Source organism: Sphaeramia orbicularis, chromosome 13, assembly GCF_902148855.1.
Source record: "Sphaeramia orbicularis chromosome 13, fSphaOr1.1, whole genome shotgun sequence".
Taxonomy (NCBI): Eukaryota; Metazoa; Chordata; class Actinopteri; order Kurtiformes; family Apogonidae; genus Sphaeramia; species Sphaeramia orbicularis.
Genome location: NC_043969.1, coordinates 36,488,105 through 36,511,875, shown reverse-complemented (window position 1 = coordinate 36,511,875; position 23,771 = coordinate 36,488,105). Strand labels below are relative to the sequence as shown.

At 37.3% G+C, this 23,771-nt stretch overlaps 1 protein-coding gene across 1 annotated transcript in view; it reads right to left on the bottom strand.

Moving 5' to 3' along the window:
* gbe1b (glucan (1,4-alpha-), branching enzyme 1b) overlaps positions 1-23,771 on the bottom strand; it is a 323,593-nt gene that overhangs the window by 254,041 nt on the left and 45,781 nt on the right. The window contains exons 2-3 of the mRNA XM_030152339.1: positions 17,390-17,559; positions 1,472-1,587 (exon numbers count right to left, since the gene is read on the bottom strand). Coding sequence (XP_030008199.1) covers positions 1,472-1,587; positions 17,390-17,559 — 286 coding nt within the window. The remainder of the gene's footprint in view (positions 1-1,471; positions 1,588-17,389; positions 17,560-23,771) is intronic.

Genomic DNA, 23,771 nt, shown 5'->3' with positions numbered 1-23,771 from the left:
ATCTAAATCATTATCTTTCACTTCTCATCTATTATGGCTGCAATTCAAGACTGGAGGGGGGTCAAGTAAGTACAGTTTGGAATTTTAACAGACAAGTAGCTTTGCAACCATCAGTCAAATAAGGAGGGAGAAAAGCAGCGTGACAGCTGGAAAACCTGCCAAGAAATCGATCCTGTGGCGTTACCCACAGTATGAACTCACCCTGATTTGTCCCCCGCAGAAACGGGCATTAGAACCCAACTAATTCTGGCCACTGTTGTGAAGTAATGACTGTTCCAATGCAACCTGCCTGTGAGCCATTGGCCAGACCCCCATCTGAGGTTTTTTCATTATGGCCTGGCCACCTGGGGGTTAGCTGCCTGGCTCCCCTTAAGACATACTTCACAGTTTATAGGATTAGAAAAAGATAGTTGGATAAATGGACTGGCATAAAGCCTGACAGAGCGGTGGTCCCTCAGACAAATTGGCCAGCATTAGACACATTAAAGAAAAATCAGGCTGCTAGGCAGGCTGAAGGGCTGCATGAACGGGAAAAAACAACTCTAAGCCAGGCCAGAGAGACGCTAGGTGCGGATGAGTACGTGTTTCACTGATCGGCAGGTTAAAACTTCAGCTCGCCTGTGCAAACTCCTGCGCAACTTAAAGACTTGGTTGTAAATACAGCGCCCACAAAAGGACACTGCTTGTTTATGGAGACAAATTGGGCACTGAACAAAGGGGAAGGAAGGGCAAGCTGCTCTACATGAGAGTGATTGGAGCTAGGCTTGTGCTTCCACGAGGGAGTGCTGTGGAACTAATTCTAAAGTGGAGCTCGCAGCAAGACAGCCATTCATAGGCAGCGGGGGTGCACAAGGAGAGGCCAGGTGCCAATGTTTCCATCTGCTTCTTATCGTCCTTAGACTGACCTCCGCTGACAATGGGAGCTGGGCAGCCTGTCCAGGGCGCAGGAGAGTGCCAGTGATGACCGGGTCCCAAGGAGAGCTGCGATGCCATCCATTCCACGTCTGGCATCTCATTTCAGGATTATTTCTCATTCACTGTGTTTCCTTAGGAGACAATGCATAATGGGAGGTGCGTCTTTTGCATTTACCCCTGATGAATTATGTACTAAAGCTAAAAACCAATCATCTACACCCACCCGAGGCTATGTTTTGCAAGGAACAAACACAGTGCAATGTCCTGAGGGATACCTGCCAGATGGGAGTTGAAATAAAATCCATCAGGCAGGCTCCTCAGGTGCATCTCCTCTCCACTGTGCCAAATGTGTACATGCCGTAATCTTCCTTCTGCTACGCTGTGAGTATGACATGTTGTTGACGACGACACGCCAGGCTTTCACTTGGTTCATGTGAAAGTACACATGACAGGGAATCTCCCTTCCACATTACCGTGACAAGTCCCAGTACCGCTGAGACAAGATGACACCTACCAAGGGCGTGAAAATAAGACATGAAGACACTGTATTCTCTACCTTGAGTTTGGTGTTATGATCCACAGCTGGAGACTTGTCATCCTTGGGGGGCAGAACCAGTTCCCACTTGCCGTATTCTTTTGGGGTGAACCTATGGGAAAATTTGTCCCATCCATCTAAGGGTAAAAACAGAAACAATGTCAATACGTGTAATGAATTTGGAAAAAAAAAAAAAAAAAGAGTCAAACATCAGGTCAGTCATATACAGGAGTGGACAATGTGATGAAAATATATCACATCATATGTTTTAATTTGGCACATGATCTGATTTACATATTTGTCCTGCTGCTATCAATGTTGTAAATAACTGCATGTAATTTGGAATTTGTGTTGGTACTTGTCGTTGGACGACTCTAGTTTAGTTGATTACCTCCGCCAAGGAGGTTATGTTTTTGCCAGGGTTTGTTTGTCTGTCTGTCTGTCTGTTTGTCTGTCCGTTAGTGTGCAACATAACTCAAAAAGTTAAGGACAGATTTTGGTGAAATTTTCAGGGTTTGTTGGAAACGGGATAAGGAAGAAATGATTAACTTTTGGGGGTGATCCTGAAGAAATCCTGGATTCTGGATCACTTTGAAATTTTCGTTAACATTGTGGTAAATGGGGCCAAAATTTTCGTTTCCCAATATCTCGCTTAATTATTGACCAAAACTCATGAAATTTAACTCAGGAATTGACAATGGGGTCCTCTATCACATTTCAAAGGCTGATCCGGATCTGATCCAGAAGGCGGACTTTATTTTAAAAAATAAATGTAGGATTTGTATCACCGATTATGTGGGGAATTTTTGCGCTTGGCGGAGGTCTGCGCTCTCCGAGTGCTTTTCTAGTTTGGAATTTGTGTTGGTACTTGTCGTTGGACGACTCTAGTTTAGTTGATTTCTGTTTGTTACTGCTGGCTGTCAACCCAGAGATCATTAAGATACCTTGAACCTAGGGCTGGGCAATATGGAAAAAATGTAATCATGATAAATTTTTTCATATCAGACGATATCGATATGTATCATGATATAAATCAAATCAATATTTTTGTCAAGCTTAAATTTTCTGTTACTCATAAGTTAGTTGTGAAGACATCAGAAGGTTATTTTTGATTTAAATATGATTTATTTTCCGTCAGAGGTTGAACATGACAGAATATTATACAGCTGTTTCAGATAAATAAAACTGGTACATAGATTTAAAACTAAACTAAAAGTCTGAGCAGCTGGCAAAAGCTTTCAAGTTTTAAAAGAGAACACAAACAAAACAGACCATCTTCACGAAACAATACCGGGGGTAAGTATGTGGGGGTGTGTTCCGTAACTGCCGTAAACCAAAAGTGAAACTTAACAAGCTTTGAACGTCCGACTCCCTGCTTCTATGCCTCTGTTGCACATCGGATCTGAAACAGTTCGCACCCTACTTTTCAGTAAACCGGTCACCCAAGTTCTTGGTCAAATTTTGTCCCAAATTAACACTCATTACCTCCTGCTCCAGCCCAAACATTAGTATGTGTGCTGCAGCTGCTCTTACACCTGTACTGTGTGGATCAACCTAACTTGACGTGGCTCTACTTAATTATGATTGGCTGTTCTTACATCTGTCAAAACATGGACGAATGAATTCTATTAAAATCGTTCAAATTCAAAGGATTCAAAAGGATTCAAAGGAATTTATTTATCATTCCATCACAAAGAAAGAACGAAACTAATTACTGAGGACCCGTATTAGCCATAGAAATATAGAATAAATAACTAATAAATAAATGAATATATTAAAACCAACTAAAATCTAAGGCTAATTTAAAAAATAAAGTAAAATATATGTCTAAAATTTCACTTTAAAATACCTACATAAAATAATGGCACATTTACAACCCTAACCTAACCTAAACACAGTACACACTGAAGTACAGCATATCTCATATTTCTATCGAGGAAAAATTATTTTGCAATATATATCATTATCGTTTTACCACCCAGCCCTAGTTGAACCCATTGACAATGAAAATATTGATTCATGCAGACTTGTGTACTTAGTATGTGTTGCAATCTAGAATCTATTAGCTATCTGCATATCTAAGCTAGTTACCAGCGAGTGTTCAATGGGCTAAAGTTCAACGTGTTGTATGTTCAGAGATACTCTTCCGCAGTTATAATGGTTATACTACTCATTATTTCTGTGAGTGTCATGTTTCTAACACCTCTATCCAGTTATTTTCCTATGACCTCCATTACCACCAAGTCATTTTCACCCCAATAACTACAGTTTATTGGATATTTTTTTCTTTTTTAGACCAGTCTCTGTAGACCAGCTTAAAACATTCCTGCATTCAAGTTAACAGTTAACCTGGTAATATTTTTTATTATTGACAGAATCTACTGATTTGTTAGAAACAGTCCTTTGCATCAATAATGCTACAAACATTAGCGTTGATGTTTGTAGATCCACAGAAGAGAGACAGTGAAGAAATCTGCAGTTAGTAAGATTATCAAGATTTTTGCAGAAAACCTTACGGTAAGATTACTTATATTACCTTTCTTTGCTATTCTGATGCTCGATTTTAACTTCAGCAGATTCACTTCAGCATTAAGTGTCCATGAGATTGGCCTATTAGAATTTCCATTAAGACACAGCTGAATAAATGTACCTAAAGTGGCCAGTGAGTGTAAGTCAGGGTCTTTGGTTGATTTTTCTGCATTAATGTTGTGGAGTACATTCATATCATATCTTTAGATTCTGTTAAAAATCTACAAAGGAATACCAATATGCTCAGAGATCTGTATTCTAGGTCTTATTCCAGAAACTTTTGCCCTTAGAACTCATGAAAGTAGGCTGGTGAACCTCTGTCTAATACATGAAAAATGTCTTATAGCTAGACATTGGAAAAGTGTTGATTGTCCTTTGTTGAATTCATGGATAGCTGAACTCTCATCCTGCATAGCTACTGAAAGGCTCATGTACACAATTAAATGGAAAACTCATATCTTCCACAAAATATGGAATTAATTTCTAAAATTTTTAGAATCAAGACCTGATATCTCATCATCATAACTTATAAAGTGAGACCATACCCTTTCGTTTTTTTTTTGTTAAATGATGTTTGATTATTTGTCAAATATACAAAAATGAATGTTGAGAAGTATTCAAGTCACTATTACTTATATTGTCTGCCAATTAGGGCTGCATGATTCTGGCAAAAATGTGAATCACGATTCTTTTGCTTTGAACTGATATCACAATTCTCTGGCATGATTTTTTTCACAAAAAGTTTATTTCACCGCTGTCAAGAAAAATGGGTTCTTTTACCTCTGATTCGCGTCTTTCATGTCACTCTGCAAGTAGTCTGGTCACTCATGCAGTGTTTGCTGTGGAATTGATCTGTTGGTGTGGCTGTGTGTAATGGGGGGGTGCACGCATGTGTGTTTTGGTTGGTGGGGGGTTGGCCACAAGCGTGAAGTTCGGGTGGGGTTGCACGCGCATGCGTTTTGGCCGGTTACCCACGCTTGTGTCGGTTTCTGTCCTACTCCAATGGGGGTGCGGGGCGGTGCGGTCCGTGCCCCCGCAGAAGTGAAAATTAAACTTATGTTCATTTACTTTTTCCCTGCACTTATGGTCCTGGTTGCTAAGCGACGTCAGCTGATCTGTGAAAATTTGCAGCGCAAAGAAATTTGCCAGCCGGCACAATGGAATATTTTTAATATATGATTTTTAAAGAAGGTAAGACTTTTGATTCTTGATTAAAGGCCGAGTTATCCTCACCCGCAAAGAAGAGAAAAGGATAACAGCGCAGAAGTCAGAGAAGTGAAAATGAAAACACACTTGGATCCAGGGACGTGCAGTGGGGTTCATGGCTGGGGAGGCACTGACTTTTTCAGAGCCAGATCTACAAATATATGGTGGCCTGAGAAACGAATAGAAAGAGTGAGCAAACGGAATGGCCTGGGTATATGGGCTCTGCATCAAGTCAGCATAGGTAGACTGGCAGGAACTCAACAGGAAACCTTCAAAAAGAGCCATTTCAAACTAAAAATAAAAAAAAGTTTATGGTCTGACCTTTATTTGTACATGAAATCCATGCGCTGATCCTGGTGAATTAAAGTGTGTAAAAAAGAACGAAGAAGATTATAAGCGCATGAATCTGTGGACTCACAGGCGCCATCTATCATGAGGCAGGGGTACTGTTTGCCTCCCCTAGTGACTTTTTCACTGCAGTTTTATGATTAATCTGCGAGCCTAAACACATTACAGAAATGCATTCCATATGTTATGCAGATTATGGAAGGATAGAGCATATAATCAGAATGTTTGAAAGCATTTTAACTGCGATATACAGAGGGACAGCGACACAATATTTTCATCGGGTACCAGCAGAGTTCATGAGGGGAGTAGACAGTTCTCCTGGAGGCACAGCACAGCGCTGCCTCACAGTGCATCTCCTCCCTGTATTTGAATGGAGCATGCGGAAATTCTGCTATTCTAATTGACAAAAAAAAAAATAATAATAATAATAACAATATTGGGTTCGAACGGAAAATGAGTTTATAGGACATACCAGCTGACAACTATCAACATTTATTATATTTTATAGTCAAGTTTTTTTTCTTCTCAAGATTGACAAGGGAGGCTCTGCCTCCCCTGCCTCCTCTGACTGCACGTCACTGCTTGGATCTGGACGATGGGAAATAAGACCGACATGAGATTAATACCACCGAATGTGAACCTTAATTGGGCACCAGTTCAGGTGGGTGACTCACCACTACCACTGGAGTTTTCATCCATTTCACTCTCTTTACCACAGACATTCCTCTGCTGTAATTCACTCTTTCTTCACTCAACCACAGCCGACAACAGCAGGCTTATGTGTTGTAAAGACGCTTTACCATTGGTTGAGGGAAGAGGCAGCGGCAGTTCTGGGTTTGTGGGTATATGTTTGTAATGCAGCCATAAAAAATAAAATGCTTAAAAATCGTCTGTGTTTAGAAATGAGACCGCATTCATGTGTGAATCAAGATCGCAATCTGTTAACCATTAATTGTGCAGCCCTACTGTCAGTTATTATTTTTGTTATGTTATTTACTTTCACAGCTGTTTAAAAATTCAGAGGTGGTCTGGGGGGGGGGGGGTATGTTCTGGGGATTTGTGTTCAGGGGAGACCCACACAATGTTGTCACTTCACGTCAGGAAATGCATGTAATGTGTTAAACCCTTAATAAAGATACGTGCTTGAAAAAAAAAAAAATCTAAACATTAATATATTAATTGGTGAGTCTGAATTAAATGCATGGTTTTTAGCCGACATACCACCTAACCTTCCTGAAACATAGAGGAAACTGAGATCTGCTTTGCTTACAAACAGCCTAAACTGACAGGTGACAAAAATCCTGATTAGGAGATTATACAATTATTTGGACGATTGCCCACCTCTAATGGGTTTGTCTCCTTTCTGTACCTACCAGGACCACTTTCATAGATTTACTCAGAAATACTTGAATTTTGGATTCCAAGAAGGATTTATCATCACCTTGCACCAGCAATATTTCCAAAAAAAATTACATCAAAGCTCTAATGCAATTTTATCAACTTATATATCATTCAGGCACATAATACTTAACCCATAAAGACCCAGCGCTACTTTTAAGTCAGTTCCCAAATGAAATTTTCCCTGTATCTAACCTATCTTAAGTGATTTATCACCATTTTTTAAAAAATATTATCCTCTTTATTTTGTATTTTATCAGTATAAACCAGGTATGTTCCTATATTTAATTTACTGATCATGTAGATGTTCATAAAAGCTCAGATTAAAGTTGGTTATTATATCAAAAACAGACAAAACTGAAGGAAAAGTGACTTTTTCAGCAAAATCTATCATTAACTGAACATAAACCCAGTGTCTCCATCCACTGTCATTGATCCAACTCCATGGGTTTTACGGACGAATCAATTTTGTAGAAGATGACGGTGTTTCCACGGTAACTACCGAGCCTCTGAACGTCCAAATGGGTCATATCTGATGACCATGAAAAGATGACTGTATTTTGTATTTATTTTACACCAATTATTTACATGTATTGATAGAATTAGTGGCTCAACAGGGATTAAACATTTTAGATCAGTAAATGGCTTTGGTCGTCAGTAGCTGTTTGGGTCTGTATGGGTTAAATAGTGCCTTTAATACGTATCCAGCTGATGAAAACAAAACCTCCTTGATGGAGGTAAGGAATTATCCACAATAATTGTATGTGGAAGTCAGTATGAAACTCTACCAGACAGACAACATGCTAATTCATCTGAACAACTGTGACAGAAAAACAATCCATCTGTTCAACCTAAAAATCAGAGACTGGGGAAAAGTTAGAAACCCTGGTTGAGTCTAAACCCGTGGTTCCCAACCTTTTTTGGCTTGTGACCCCATTTTAACATCACAGATTTCTGGCGACCCCAGACATTTGAAACGGAGACTTTTTTTTTTTAATGCTAAAATTAATTTGTTTTTGATCATGTAATAGTTTGCTCTACTATGTTGCAAATAAATGTTAATTTTAGGCTTTTTAATTTTATTTTCCCTGGTCAGGATATGTACAGTCAGTCCAGCTTGTATTTACAAGGCTGACAATTAACACTGAACAAACAAGAACTCAAACTATGAATTATGAAAGAGCTGCAGCATCTGAAACTGACCACAATGAACATTTGAAAGATAAACAGTACCACAGTGCCTCAGTTTCAGCTTTGAAGTTTGTCATGTCTTTTATGTATTGTGATTGTCTCTGTCAACTCACCATATATTTTTTATTAGTACATGTTTTGTTTTTTTTTTAAATAGAAGAAACTCAGTGCCCAGAGACAGAGCACCACTATGGTAGTAGACCTATGGTCACCTGTCAGCTGGATATTATGTATAACGCAGTGGTTTCCAACCTTTTTTGGCTCGTGACCCCATTTTAACATCACAAATTTCTGGCAATCCCAGATTTTTTTTGGGCTAAAATTAATTTGTTTTTGATCATGTAATAGTTTGGTATACTATGTTGCAAATAAACATTCATTTTAGTCGACATTTAGTTTATATAATGTATATTATTATGGACGGAGGCAGAAAAGCCAGGTGTAGATTACTGCAAAAAGTGAGAATTTGATTTTCTTTGGTCAGGATATGTACAGTCAGTCCAGCTTGTATTTACAAGGCTGACAATTAACACTGAACAAACAAGAACTCAAACTATGAATTATGAAAGAGCTGCAGCATCTGAAACTGACCACAATGAACATTTGACAGATAAACAGTACCACAGTGCTTCAGTTCCAGCTTCAGAGTTTGTCATGTCTTTTATGGATTGTGATTGTCTCTCTCAACTCACCATATATTTTTTATTAGTAGGTTTGTTTGTTGTTGTTTTTTTGGAAAATAGAAGGAACTCAGCGCCCAGAGACAGAGCACCACTATGGTAGTAGACCTATGGTCACCTGTCAGATGGATATTATGTATAACCCAGTGGTTTCCAACCTTTTTTGGCTCGTGACCCCATTTTAACATCACAAATTTCTGGCAATCCCAGATTTTTTTTGGGCTAAAATTAATTTGTTTTTGATCATATAATAGTTTGCTATACTTTGTTGCAAATAAACATTCATTTTAGTCGACATTTAGTTTATATAATGTATATTATTATGGACGGAGGCAGAAAAGCCAGGTGTAGATTACTGCACAAAGTGAGAATTTGATTTTCCTTGGTCAGGATATGTACAGTCAGTCCAGCTTGGATTTAAAAGGCTGACAATTAATACTGAACAAACAAGAACTCAAACTATGAATTATGAAAGAGCTGCAGCATCTGAAACTGACCACAATGAACATTTGAAAGATAAACAGTACCACAGTGCTTCAGTTTCAGTAAGTAAGTTTTTTTTTTTTTTTTGATCAATTACTAGAAATTCCAGGCGACCCCATTTGAATTCCAGGCAACCCCACGTGGGGTCCCGACCCCAAGGTTGAAAAACACTGGTCTAAACCCTCAGATTCAGAACCTCTATTCTGAACAGTTTGTTCTTGTCTCCACTTGTTCTTCCAATGCACGGTTTTTGTTGCAAGTAAAAAAAAAAAAAAAAACTGGTGCTGACAGACACTTACCGGTATGGCACTTTCATTCCATTTCAGTATCATCATGTGATCACAGTGACTCTTTATTTTTCTGCACTAAGAGCTTTTACACAGATTGTCCCTCTTCCCTTTCCACTAAAACCTCTAACATAATTCTTTTATCCTGTGACTTTTGCAACAGTGAGTAAACCAGCAGGCGGACTGAAGTAAAGGAAAAACCGATAAATACCACTTCATGTCTTATTTAATTATTTCACTGGCAGAACAACAGAGAGGCGTTACACCCATGATCTGTTGATATAACATTACCAATTGTCACTGACTGACAGGAATATATTAGGATACGAATCATTTTATTATTAAGTGACGACCTTGGCGTGTCAATTTAGGATCTTGTTTTTATTCAGGAATCCATATCTGCTTGCTATTCATGAGTGAAAAACAACAGCAGGATAGAAAACGAATCACACAAAGATGCTCCAGAAGTGACCTGGCACAACACCAACACTTTTCACAACCAGGCCAAGTCATTTTTTTTTTTTTTTTCATAATTTATTTATCTCCCCTTGCTTAAACTCCTCTGAAAAAAAAATAAATAAAAAAAGTGCATTATGCATCCAACCTGCACTATATTCATGACTAGGGCTGCTGGGCTGTTTCCACATTTGCTATGAAATTGAAATCAAATAATATGACTGAGCCGTGTCAAAATGTAATCTCTCACAGAATTGAATGTTGGAATTGAGCTGCTGCCCAAGGTCCTAGGAAGATAATTAAAAAGGAAAAGGAAAAAGAGAAATACGGAAAGAGGAAATGGCAGCAACAGAACTAACTACCGCAAAAAATGTGTAGGGACAATAAACAAATTGACAAATCTCAGCTTTTGCACACAGTATCAATCTGAGGGGATTACCATTAGCATTTACTTTCCTTTATCGTTACCTGCAGGCTGTCAGAGCAGAAGTACGTTTTTTTTTTTTGGTACGGTGCTTTAGCAGATTGTATTTGAGGTATGAGCACATGTCTGAAATATTGCACTATCTTTTCTTTAATCCTTTTTCTTTCTTATTATGGTTGTTGCAGTTGTTTGTCTGGTGAGAGCACTATATTATTACTGACATGTGTAATAGATACCAGCGCGCTAAAGTATTCGATAAAAGGAAAGAGAATGACAAAAAGAACCTGTATTACCTTGTATATCTATTTGATAGGTGACAGCAAGTCTCATTTAATCTTGTAAATGATGATAAAAATATATGATTTTTTTTTTTCCTGGCAATTCCTCCAACCCACATTAACTGAAAATAACACTCAAAAGACTATTAACCTGAAATTACTTTCAAAGTTGGGACCGGAGGGAAAAGAGATTTCAGTGCAAACACAGAGGTTGCACTCTCTCAACAACTTTGCAGGCAATGATGAAATACCAGCCTACTAAAATATTAACAAACATTCCCACATTCAAGGGAGCCCCCCTCAGTATGCAAGTTTATCCTGTGTAATCAATATTTTCCACATTGCATACTCCCAAGTCGATTGATCAAAAGGTCTGATACCCTTGTACTGCTGTCCACCCTGCATCTTTTTTTTTTGGCTTAATTTTTGGCCCCTTTTGTGTCGAAAAGAGCAGAAACATCCACTATCTTATTTAATGCACCATGAAGATATGCAACCTTTCCACTTGCACTGAAATCTCTCCTCCGTTTTAGTCGGTTATTTCCTTTTTTATCCTTCTGATTTGTTATAGCGTTTCACTTGTTTTACAGACCTGCCGTATGTCTCGATCGCTATGTTTACATGTACGTGAGTATTTGTAAATAATGGGACAATCTGAACGCTACAGAAATCATGCAAACCAGTGCGTTGCTTATGCATACTCAAGATTAGGGCCATCCTTTGGACATGTATGATATTAACATTCAGTTGGGGTTTTTATTGGCAGGTTATAACAGACAGCCCCCAGTTTATAGTGAGAAGAGATGGATAAACAAAAGAAATGCCCGTATTTGTGGTCATTAGTAAGGGTGTGTATGGGCAACAATATGGTGATACCATAAAAATCACAATACTACGATATTTATTACTCTTATTCATGTAATTTTTCATCGCTTTTTTTTTTTACATTGCACTGTCTTGTATATATTTTTATGCTGAGCTCTTGCAACTCGTTTTCCAATGCAGTTTTTTCTGCAAATGGCAAATAAACTGATTTTGATTCTGATTCTGGGGTCCTGGAGCCTATTTTCCAGTAAGCAATGGGTGAAGGTGGTGTATACCCTGGATGTGTCACCACTTGTTCGCAGAGCTGACATACTAGTGGTGGAAAAAGTTTGTAGACACCCCATGCATTTGTGATATACTGCATTAAGAATCCTTCTTAAATTGTTGAATTCTACAAGTATTGTTCCATTCTCCAAACCCACACACTCCCTTCTGCACATGCTCCATTCCATCAAGGTCAGAACTGGATGTTTCAGCAGATAATGGCCCTTGAACCACATCCAGGGCATGACATGTTGAAACGGTTAAGAATTTAGTTGTTATTTTTTCTTCTTAACAATCAACAAACAAACAGAAAAAAAAAAAAGTATGTGGATTTCATCGTGTCTGCCTGATGCTACCACACCTTTGGAAGCACAAAAAAGATTTTTCTGCAAATATTTCATGATAGTATTTGAAACTGTGTGAAACTTTTAAGGGCATCCGAAGGGTGTCACTCTCACATTCACACCAACAGGTAATTTAGATTGACCACGCATACTTTTAATCATCGTCAAAGAGAATATCAACAGGTTTTTGAATATGGGTGCTTCTATGAAACTGGGTTTATTTTAGTATCTGGCACTTTACCAACTTTATAGACTCAATAATTAAAGAGAAATGTAGACATATTTCCCCCCAGGATGTGCCTAATGATCACCTTAGATAAATGCAAAAAAATTATACTTTTGCTCTGAGCCATCCCAAAATTAATGAATTTTAATAAAATACTTGGGCCAAAAATAGGACCAAAATTGGGACAGAAAAAGCTACCTAGATGTCAGTGCATTTTATTTTGAAAACATGGCTGTAAATTGTCTTATATACCACTATAAATAAAGACACTGTGTTAAATTTGTTAATCCTAGTGGTTTTCCTAATCCAGACATGCAGGTTTTTCATGAATCTCAGTCTCATTCCAGGTTTTGTGTGTAACCCATCGTGTCCACTTGCGTTACACACAGAACCTGCCCAGTTAAATGCATATAAATCACAAATGATTTTGCAACAGCAGTCATTTTTGTCAAACACTCTACCTTGAATAATTAGTTTGATTCCCAAAATGTACCTGTGAGAGAATAAAGAAATATAAAAAAAAATAGTCGTAAGTAATTTTAGTGTCTTTTGACCGTGTTACATACAGATTTTTGTATTCGGGTCAAAACATGTTATTCGAAATCTCTCTGATGGGAAATTTTAGAGACAATTTGACAGATTAGTGTTGCTAAATAACCCACATTTTTACTTTTAAATTCATTTTTGCTTTAGTTGGACCATAAGAGATTATCCAAAACAAGGAGCTACTTTATATTGAAGTAAATGTTGGAATGGCAATCAATTAAAGTTCGCTCTCTGACGGGACATTACTGTGTTTTGACCCATTAATATAATGTAAAATAATATAAAAATGTGTTTTATCTGAAAAATAGTTCCTCTTTTATCTCAGTAAATATTTATTTTTAAAACAGACCCAAAGTGCTTCCAAACTTGCTTCATAACATTAGTCTACATCTGGTTTGAATTTTTAGCCCCATGTCCTGTTTTTAGGGACCAGTGTCATAGAAGCACCCAAATGAACAAATATTACAAAACCAGGGAATCTAGTTTTGCACAGCTGAATATTGTCATGGAAGTTTTTTTGCACTCTGGACACCATTTTGAAGCAAGAACACAAAAACTCACTGAAGTGGGGTTAAAGCAAATATATTGTTACATGTAAGAATATTTCAGACTGAAGCCTTGCCCCCTGCTGCCTGATAAATAGAACAATTTTTAAAGCTTATATATGTTTAGTCTTTTCCCATGTTAGGTTAACTAGCAATTGATTGGTTAGGTAAACTCCACCTATATACACTTTGTCAGTGAAGTCAGTAGTGAGAAGGTAGACAGTAAGTCTCTGATTCATCATTTGTAGACAGTGAAGGAAACAACAAGCTTGACATGTTTACAGCAGGTGGTCAAATGTTATGCAATGTTTAAAATGGGAATGCTGGACATTGTAACATTTCACTTTTCTTCGTCAATATCACCGGTAGAAAACTTGTACATGTAAAGATGGACTAAAATGGAGTTTTCACTTTCTGTAGCCATGTACAGAGCTTAGTAGGTATACTGTCTCTTCCAGGGGTGTCAAACTCATTTTCTTTCAGGGGCCACATTCAGCCCAGTTTGACCTCCAGTGGGCCGGACCAGTAAAATAATAGCATAATAGGCTAGAAATAATGACAACTCCAAATTATTTATAAACAAAAAAATAACATTAAATTATAAAATCCTTTATATTTTAAAAACTAACCAAATAAACAAGACGTGAATAACCTGAAAAAATTGAAATTTCTGGAGAAAAATAAGAAGAAATAATAAGAAAAATTTGATCAATATTTATACGTGCATCTACCAAGACACAAAACAGGCAGAATATTGTTAAAATTGTACTTATTTTTCTTTAGACATTTCAGGTTGTTCATATTTGTTCCGGTTATTGACGTTTTATTATTAAAAGATATCAGAATTTAACGTTCTTTGCAGTAAATCAAAGAGAAAAAATTGGTGTTGCCATTATTTATAGGCATGATGTCATCTTATTTTTTTCACAATAAATCAAGAGGAAGATTTGGAGTCATTATTTTTAGGTTATTATGCTGTTATTTTTGAGTTTCACGCCCTTGACTGTTAATATCTTCTGCACTTTGCACAGTCATCCTGCGGAGAGCTTAGTAGGTATACTGTCTATTCCAGGGGTGTCAAACTCATTTTCTTTCAGGGGCCACATTCAGCCCAGTTTGACCTCCAGTGGGCCGGACCAGTAAAATAATAGCATAATAGGCTAGAAATAATGACAACTCCAAATTTTTTATAAACAAAAAAATAACATTAAATTATAAAATCCTTTATATTTTACAAACTAACCAAATAAACAAGACGTGAATAACCTGAAAAAATTGAAATTTCTGAAGAAAAATAAGAAGAAATAATAAGAAAAATTTGATCAATATTTATACGTGCATCTACCAAGACACAAAACAGGCAGAATATTGTTAAAATTGTACTTATTTTTCTTTAGACATTTCAGGTTGTTCATATTTGTTCCGGTTATTGACGTTTTATTATTAAAAGATATCAGAATTTAACGTTCTTTGCAGTAAATCAAAGAGAAAAAATTGGTGTTGCCATTATTTATAGGCATGATGTCATATTATTTTTTTCACAATAAATCAAGAGGAAAATTTGGAGTCATTATTTTTAGGTTATTATGCTGTTATTTTTGAGTTTCACGCCCTTGACTGTTAATATCTTCTGCACTTTGCACAGTCATCCTGCGGAGAGCTTAGTAGGTATACTGTCTATTCCAGGGGTGTCAAACTCATTTTCTTTCAGGGGCCACATTCAGCCCAGTTTGACCTCCAGTGGGCCGGACCAGTAAAATAATAGCATAATAGGCTAGAAATAATGACAACTCCAAATTTTTTATAAACAAAAAAATAACATTAAATTATAAAATCCTTTATATTTTACAAACTAACCAAATAAACAAGACGTGAATAACCTGAAAAAATTGAAATTTCTGAAGAAAAATAAGAAGAAATAATAAGAAAAATTTGATCAATATTTATACGTGCATCTACCAAGACACAAAACAGGCAGAATATTGTTAAAGTTGTACTTATTTTTCTTTAGACATTTCAGGTTGTTCATATTTGTTCCGGTTATTGACGTTTTATTATTAAAAGATATCAGAATTTAACGTTCTTTGCAGTAAATCAAAGAGAAAAAATTGGTGTTGCCATTATTTATAAGCATGATGTCATATTATTTTTTTCACAATAAATCAAGAGGAAAATTTGGAGTCATTATTTTTAGGTTATTATGCTGTTATTTTTGAGTTTCACGCCCTTGACTGTTAATATCTTCTGCAGTTTGCAGTCATCCCGCGAGCCGGATTGGACCCTTTGGCGGGCCGAATTTGGTCCCCGGGCTGCATGTTTGACACCTGTGGTCTATTCGGAATAATACACAGATGTCAAACATGTGGCCCAGGGGCCAAATTCAGCCCACCAAAGGGTCCAGTTCGGCCCTTGGGATGAATTTGTGAAATGCAAAAATTTCACTGTGATGTTAACAATCCATTTAGTTCAGGTTCCACATTCAGACCAATTCAATCTCCAGTGGGTCAGACCAGTCAAATACTATCATAATAACATAAAAATAATGACAACTCCAAATGTTTCTCTTTGTAAATGTAAATATTTTCATGAATTTACACTAAAACAAAGTATAATTTTGCAAAAAATGCAAATAACCTGAAATGTCTTAAGAGAAGCAAGTACAATTTTAACAATATTCTGCCTGTTACTCAGTGTTTTGTGTATTTGTAGATCCACTGTGATCTGTAAGTTATAATGTACATGTGGAAATGATGAACTGAGGCATAATATTGTTAAAATTACACTCATTTTTTCAGTTTGTTCATGTTATTCACATCTTTTGAAAGGATAAATTGTAGATGTAAGCCTGTTCATAAGGTAAATTAACTTTTTTTTGCTCTAAAATAAGGGTGTCAAACTCATTTTATTTCAGGGGACACATTCAGCTAAATTTAATCTGAAATGGGCCGAACCAGTAAAATAATAACATAATAATTTATAAATAATGTCAACTCCAAACTTTCCTCTATATTTTAGAGTGAAAAAAGTAAAATTACATTATGAAAATGTTTACATCTACAAACTATCCTTTCAAACAATGTGAATAACACGAAAAAACTGAACAAAATAAGTGTAATTTGAACAATATCATGCTTCAGTTTATCATTTACACATGTACATTATATATAACGTACAGATCACAGTGGGTCTACAAACACACAAAACATTTAATAACAGGTGGAATATTGTTAAAATTGCACTTCTCTTAAGACATTTCAGGTGTTCAAATTTTTTTGCGAAATTATACTTTTTTTTAGTGTAAATACATGCAAATATTTACATTTTCAAAGACAGAAATTTGGAGTTGTGAGTATTTATAGGTTATTGGGTCGTATTTGACTGATCTGACCCATTTGAGATTGAACTGGTTCAAATGTGGAAGCTGAACTAAAATGACTTAATATCTTCAGTGTAATTTTTGCATTTCACAAATTCATCCCAAGGGCCAGACTGGACCCTTTGGCGGGCTGGATTTGGCCCCCGGGCCGCATGTTTGACACCTGTGCTCTAAAACATAGAGAAAAGTTTGGAGGTGACATGATTTATATATTATTATGTTGTTATTTTTCTGGTCCGGCCCATTTCAGATCAAATTTAGCTGAATCTGGCCTTTGAACTAAAATGAGTTTGACACCCCTGGAATAATAGCAAGAAACGGAGTATTTTGTGCATGTAAATATAGTCAGTGCGAACATGCACCAACAGTAGATTTTCAAACATCTCTTCTCTATTTTGACAACACATGAGCCAGGAGACTGGGCTACTAAAAGTCAATAAGCTTTGGGGAAACAACCTGGACCTGGACATTACACTGCTGACATGCTGTTCAAGAGCTGACAGTTCTCCTCAGGCTGTGAACAGTCTACTTACTGAAGTCACCAGTCAGAAAGAGGGCCTCTGCAGCCGGAGCCCACTCTTTGAAGAACAGGCTGTTGTCAGGCAATCGCTGCACACCGAAGGTCTTGTAGCTGCGCGTGAACTGGTCGAAACCTCCCTCTGCCTCTTCCAGCTGGAAAAGCTCCTTTTGCAGCAGCTCATACCTACAAACCACAGGAAAATAGGCACACAGCATGAATTTGATGAAAAGGCCACTGATGGATTCTCCTGGATACATGTACTGCCATAAAAAAATCGTCACTCTATGATGTTGAATACATTTCCACGGTCGTTTTTTTTTTTTTTTTTTTTGTTCGTGTGAGCTCGCATTTCATCAAAGTGTTTCCTCGGCTTGTATTTCAAATGGTATTTTTCTCAGTTCCCCGGGATTCTTTTTGCAATCCATTAATAAAATGCTGCCATTGAATTTTTCTGCAAACTGTGGCTATTGCACCATTTCTCCATGAAAAGGCAACAGGAGTGCTTTTGCTTTTGCATATTTAGCAATTTCCTGTAAAACCAGCAATGGAGGCAGTCTCCTTCCTTTATTTATTGTCCCTCAGGAAATGACAACCTATTGTCATAGTTAGACCAGATACTGGTGCAGGTGTCATTCCATTTAAAACACTAAAAACATCAAATTTGGTTTTATTAGAATCCTTCATGGTTCAAAGTACACTGAAAAAACTGGGGGTGATACACTATATTGCCAAAAGTATTCGCTCACCTGCCTTGACTCGCATATGAATTTAAGTGCCATCCCATTCCTAGTCTATGGGGTTCAATATGACGTGGGTCCACCCTTTGCAGCTATAACAGCTTCAACTCTTCTGGGAAGGCTGTCCACAAGGTTTAGGAGTGTGTTCATGGGAATTTTGGACCATTCTTCCAGAAGCGCATCTGTGAGGTCACACACTGATGTTGGACAGAAGGCCTGGCTCTCAGTCTCCGCTCTAATTCATCCAAAGGTGTTCTATGGGGTTGAGGTCAGGACTGTGTGCAGGCCAGTCCAGTTCATCCACACCAGACTCTGTCATCCATGTCTTTATGGACCTGCTTTGTGCACTGGTGCACAGTCATGTTGGAAGAGGAAGGGGCCAGCTCCAAACTGTTCCCACAAAGTTGGGAGCATGGAATTGTCCAAAATGTCTTGGTATGCTGAAGCATTCACAGTTCCTTTCACTGGAACTAAGGGGCCAAGCCCAGCTCCTGAAAAACAACCCCACACCATAATCCCCCCTCCACCAAACTTTACACTTGGCACAATGCGGTCCGACAAGTATCGTTCTACTGTCCAACCCAGACCCATCCATCAGATTGCCAGATGGAGAAGCGTGATTCATCACTCCAGAGAAGGCGCCTCCACTGCTCTACAGTCCAGTGGCGGCGTGCTTTACACCACTGCATCTGGCGCTTTGCGTTGCACTTGCTGATGTATGGCTTGGATGCAGCTGCTCGGCCATGGAAACCCATTCCATGAAGCTCTCTGCGCACTGTTCTGGAGCTAATCTGAAGGCCACATGAAGTTTGGAGGTCTGTAGCGATTGACTCTGCAGAAAGTTGGCGACCTCTTCGCACTATGCGCTTCAGCATCCGCTGACCCCGCTCCGTCAGTTTACGTGGCCGACCACTTCGTGGCTGAGTTGCTGTCATTCCCAAACACTTCCACTTTCTTATAATACAGCTGACAGCTGACTGTGGAATATTTAGGAGCGAGGAAATTTCACGACTGGATTTGTTGCACAGGTGGCATCCTATCACAGTTCCACGCTGGAATTCACTGAGCTCCTGAGAGCGACCCATTCTGTCACAAATGTTTGTAAAAGCAGTCTGCATGCCTAGGTGCTTGATTTTATACACCTGTGGCCATGGAAGGGATTGGAACACCTGATTCTGATTATTTGGATGGGTGAGCCAATACTTTTGGCAATATAGTGTATTTACTTAGGAAAACTTAGGAAAGTATTTGCACTTAGAACTGTAAATAAACTGTACAAGGGCAATCATCAAGTAAACTTTACTTGCAGACATACGTTTATTTTACTAGCAAACCTCAGGTAATTTACTAATGATTATTAATATGGTCATTGAATTTTACTTTCTCCTTCTTTGTAAGTTTTATTATGACTCTGACTGCTTCAGACTGAAAAATGCTAAGGCTAATACACCTAAAGCTAATGGTTTTTCAAGGCAATGTTAATGTGTTCTTTTGTTGGAAGCTCCAAGAAAAAGTCCAGATTCTTTTAGGTCTCATTTTTATAAATAATTTAATTTGGCTTATCTGACCACAAAAAAAGTACATAGTATGACTCAGTGCTGAGGATCCACATAAAGCAGGAAATGGATCCAGACATTCCAAAGCACATCACCTTTATAATCCTTGTAAACCGATCTTCAAACTATGGGCTGACCCCCTTGTGCTAGGTGGGCTGGGTCACAGAAAATGGACTGGTGTCATCTGACTCTAAAGCACAGGTGTCAAACATGTGGCCCGGGGGCCAAATCCGGCCCGCCAAAGGGTCCTGTCCAGCCCTTGGGATGAATTTGTGAAATGCAAAAATTACACTAAGATGTTAACAATCCTTTTAGTTCAAGTTCCCCATTCAGACCAATTCAATCTCCAGTGGGTCAGACCAGTAAAATACTATCATAATAACATAAAAATAATGACAATTCCAAATGTTTCTCTTTGTAAATGTAAATATTTTCATGTATTTACATTAAAACAAATACTAATTTTGCAAAAAAAAAATGTGAATAACCTGAACAAATATGAACCTGAAATGTCTTAAGAGAAGTAAGTACAATTTTAACAAGATTCTGCCTGTTATTAAGTGTTTTGTGTATTTGTAGATCCACTGTGATCTGTAAGTTATAATGTACATGTGTAAATGATAAACTGAGACATAATATTATTAAAATTACACTTATTTTTTTCAGTTTGTTTATGTTATTCTTTTGAAAGGGTTGTTTGTAGATGTAAAGATTTTCACAAAGTAAATTTAGTTTTTTCGCTCTAAAACAAATAGAAAAGTTTGGAGTTGACATTATTTCTATATTATTATATTATTTTACTGGTCCGACACACTGCAGATGAAATTTAGCTGCATCTGGCCCCTGAACTAAAATGAGTTTGACACCTCTGCTCTAAAGTCAAGCAGATGTGATACCTCAAATCTGTGTAAAAACCCAATATTGACAGTGTGTTTACCTCTTATCTCCTGTGGTTTATGATCGTATGTGTCCTAAGGATCTAAAACCTAAGTCCTGTGATCATATATCTGTCAGTTTAGTATGTTGACCTATCCTAAGAACTTTACCACTGACCAGTGAAACAAAGAAATCTAGTGACACAAAGGAATCCTAACTAATACTGACTAATATGTGATTAAACTTAAGAATTCAACTAGCTGAATTAAAATAATATTTCAGAAATTTTTAAATATTGTACTGTTTCGGTAGAACAAAGTCACAGGAGAATGAACATTGGTCGCTCGTCTCAGATCCCATTACACCACAAACCTATGAAAAGGCTGTGGTTCTTACTTTCATTTAACTACATGTGTCTACAACAGCAAAAAAATATATATGACAGCAGCACAGGCCGTTCAGTCGTGGTGTCAAACTGAAATATTCCTTCCACCCAGTTCACTCTGCTACTCTCCCCTATAAGCAGAACATGAGTCATAGAACTACAGAACACAGAACAGCAACTTGCTTTTAACAAATATTTACAACCTGCACTGTCACATGACTCAGTGACACTGTAAACTATATGAGTCACATGACTTGGGACAAACTGCACCTTTTACGATCAGTGTGGCTCGCTACAATACTTTTTCTAACTTTTATTAATGGCCAATATGTAAGTAACATTTACACATTTTACATATTTTTTCTGCAGTTTAAATCGCCTATTAAAACTTACTTGGTATGTCTAGGTTCATGTGTAATGACTATAACCTTTCAATATTATGTCAAAATACAAAATACAACGTACTCTTCCCACACAGTTTATTTATTACACAAATTACATATTTAGTTTCACTTGAATATTCCAGTTCTCACTGATACTTAAGATTAGAAAATTAAAAAAAAAAAAAATTGATAGTTAGCCTAAAAAATATTACTACACAAAAAAAAATCATGTTTTTCAGTGTACTTAGTTTGGCTTAGAGCAGGGGTGTCAAACTCATTTTGGTTCAGGGGCCATATTTAGCCCAGTTTGATCTCAAGCGGGCCAGACCAGTAAAATAATGACTTAAAAAACTATAAATAATGATAAATCCAAGTTTTTCTTTTTGTTTTAGTACCAAAATAAATAAATAAATAAATATAAATTCAATTATGAAAATATTTACATTTTACAAAAAAGATGTGAATAACCTGAAAAAACAGAAATTTCATATGAAAAATTTGTGCTATTTTAACAATATTATGCCTCAACTTAGTATTTATACATGTACGTTACACACAGTGTTACATAAACATTTGATAACAGGCAGAATATTGTTAAAATTTGGAGTTTGGGACTAAAATTTGAACAATTTCTATAATATTACATGTTTTATTATTAACACAACTACAGATCACAGTGGATCCATAAATGCACAAAACACTTAGTAACAGGCAGAATATTGTTAAAATTGCACATTTCGGGTTGTTCATCTTTGTTTTTATTTATGTATTTATTTGCATTTTATTATGAAAGAACAGTTATTTAAATTTACATATTTTCACAGTGTAATGCTATTTTTTTTTCACTTAAATTTTTTTCACATAATTTTTCACAAAGAAAATTAGTAGTTGTCATCATTTGTGGGTTATTGTGTTGTTATTTTTACTTGAGATCACATTGGTCTCTATGTGGAACCTGAACCAAAATGATTTTGACAACCTTGACTGTTCAGGTTAATTTTTGCACTTTCATCCCTCGAGCCGGAATGGAACCTTTGGCGGGCCAGATTTGACCCCCGGCCCACATGTTTGACACCCGTGGTTTAGAGGAAAGATGTAGTAAAAATGACCTCTCATGTATTTATCAATATTAAAAAAAAAAAAAAAAAAGAAATACTATCTCTTCCCAACTCTAATTAGAGCACTTTTACTGTCTAAACCTACACACTTACAGGTGCTGAGACGCAAATCCCCCTCCCTCGGTGGTAAAATCTTGTATTTTGTGAATCCATTACCCACCCCAACCACCACCTGGCTACTGAAAAGAGGTACAAAAAAAAAAAAAAAAAACTAGCAGATGCTTCAGTGATAAATTACTTTGAGATTATATGTACCTGTGGTTTGCAGAAATGTACAATGGCAACATTTATTCTGGGGGCTAGATTGCTTTTTGACAACCTCCTGAAAACAGCCAATGCTTTCAGATATGGGCGTTACATGTGTGGGTGGAGGAATAAGAATGACAACCGAGATAATGGAGCCGGTAGGTATGGGAACTAAGGATGATAAATTAAAATTCAGACTTCAGTCAATTTTCTACAAACCTATCAAACACTCCTAATGCCCACCTAAAGAAGGAGGATTTTAGCAGAGTGAAGCGGGGTTTTTTTTGTTTTTTTTTTCTAAGATACGGCAACCCATAGTACAGTGGTTCCCAACCTTTTTTGTGTCATGACCCCATTTTAACATCACAAATTTCTGGCAACCTCAGACATTCAAAACAGAGACCTTTTTTTTGATAAAATTAATTTGTTTTTGATCAAGTAATAGTTTGCTATACTATGTTGCAAAAAAACTTTAATTTTAGACGACATTTAGTCTATATAACGTATATTATTCTGGACGGAGGCAGAAAAGCCAGGTGTAGATTACTGCACAAAGGGAGAATTTTATTTTCCTTGGTCAGGATATGTACAGTCAGTCCAGCTTGGATTTACAAGGCTGACAATTAATACTGAACAAACAAGAACTCAAACTATGAATTATGAATTCTGTGTGGAGTTTGCATGTTCTCCCCGTGTCTGCGTGGGTTCTCTCCGGGTACTCCGGCTTCCTCCCACCCTCCAAAGACATCCACTAATAGGTTAATTGGTTAATCTACAGTCTACTCTCGTTAAACCGCCCGCCGTTATACCGCCATTTTCGCTCATCGCCGACCAAAACCATTGCACAAAAATCCCCAATGCATTATTCCATTAGCTACCGCCATTTCCGCCTATCGCCATCCGCCAGCCCAGTTCCATGCACAAACAACACTTATACCATTGATTTCCCAACCGTTATACCGCCAGCGTGATTGCCATCGAGTACACATAAATTTTAACAATGCACTGAAACAAACGCGCCAGACGCTGATCGCGACAAGCTACGCTTAGGTCTACGGAACGGCCACCGTTCATTTATCGCAGAACACTCAGTA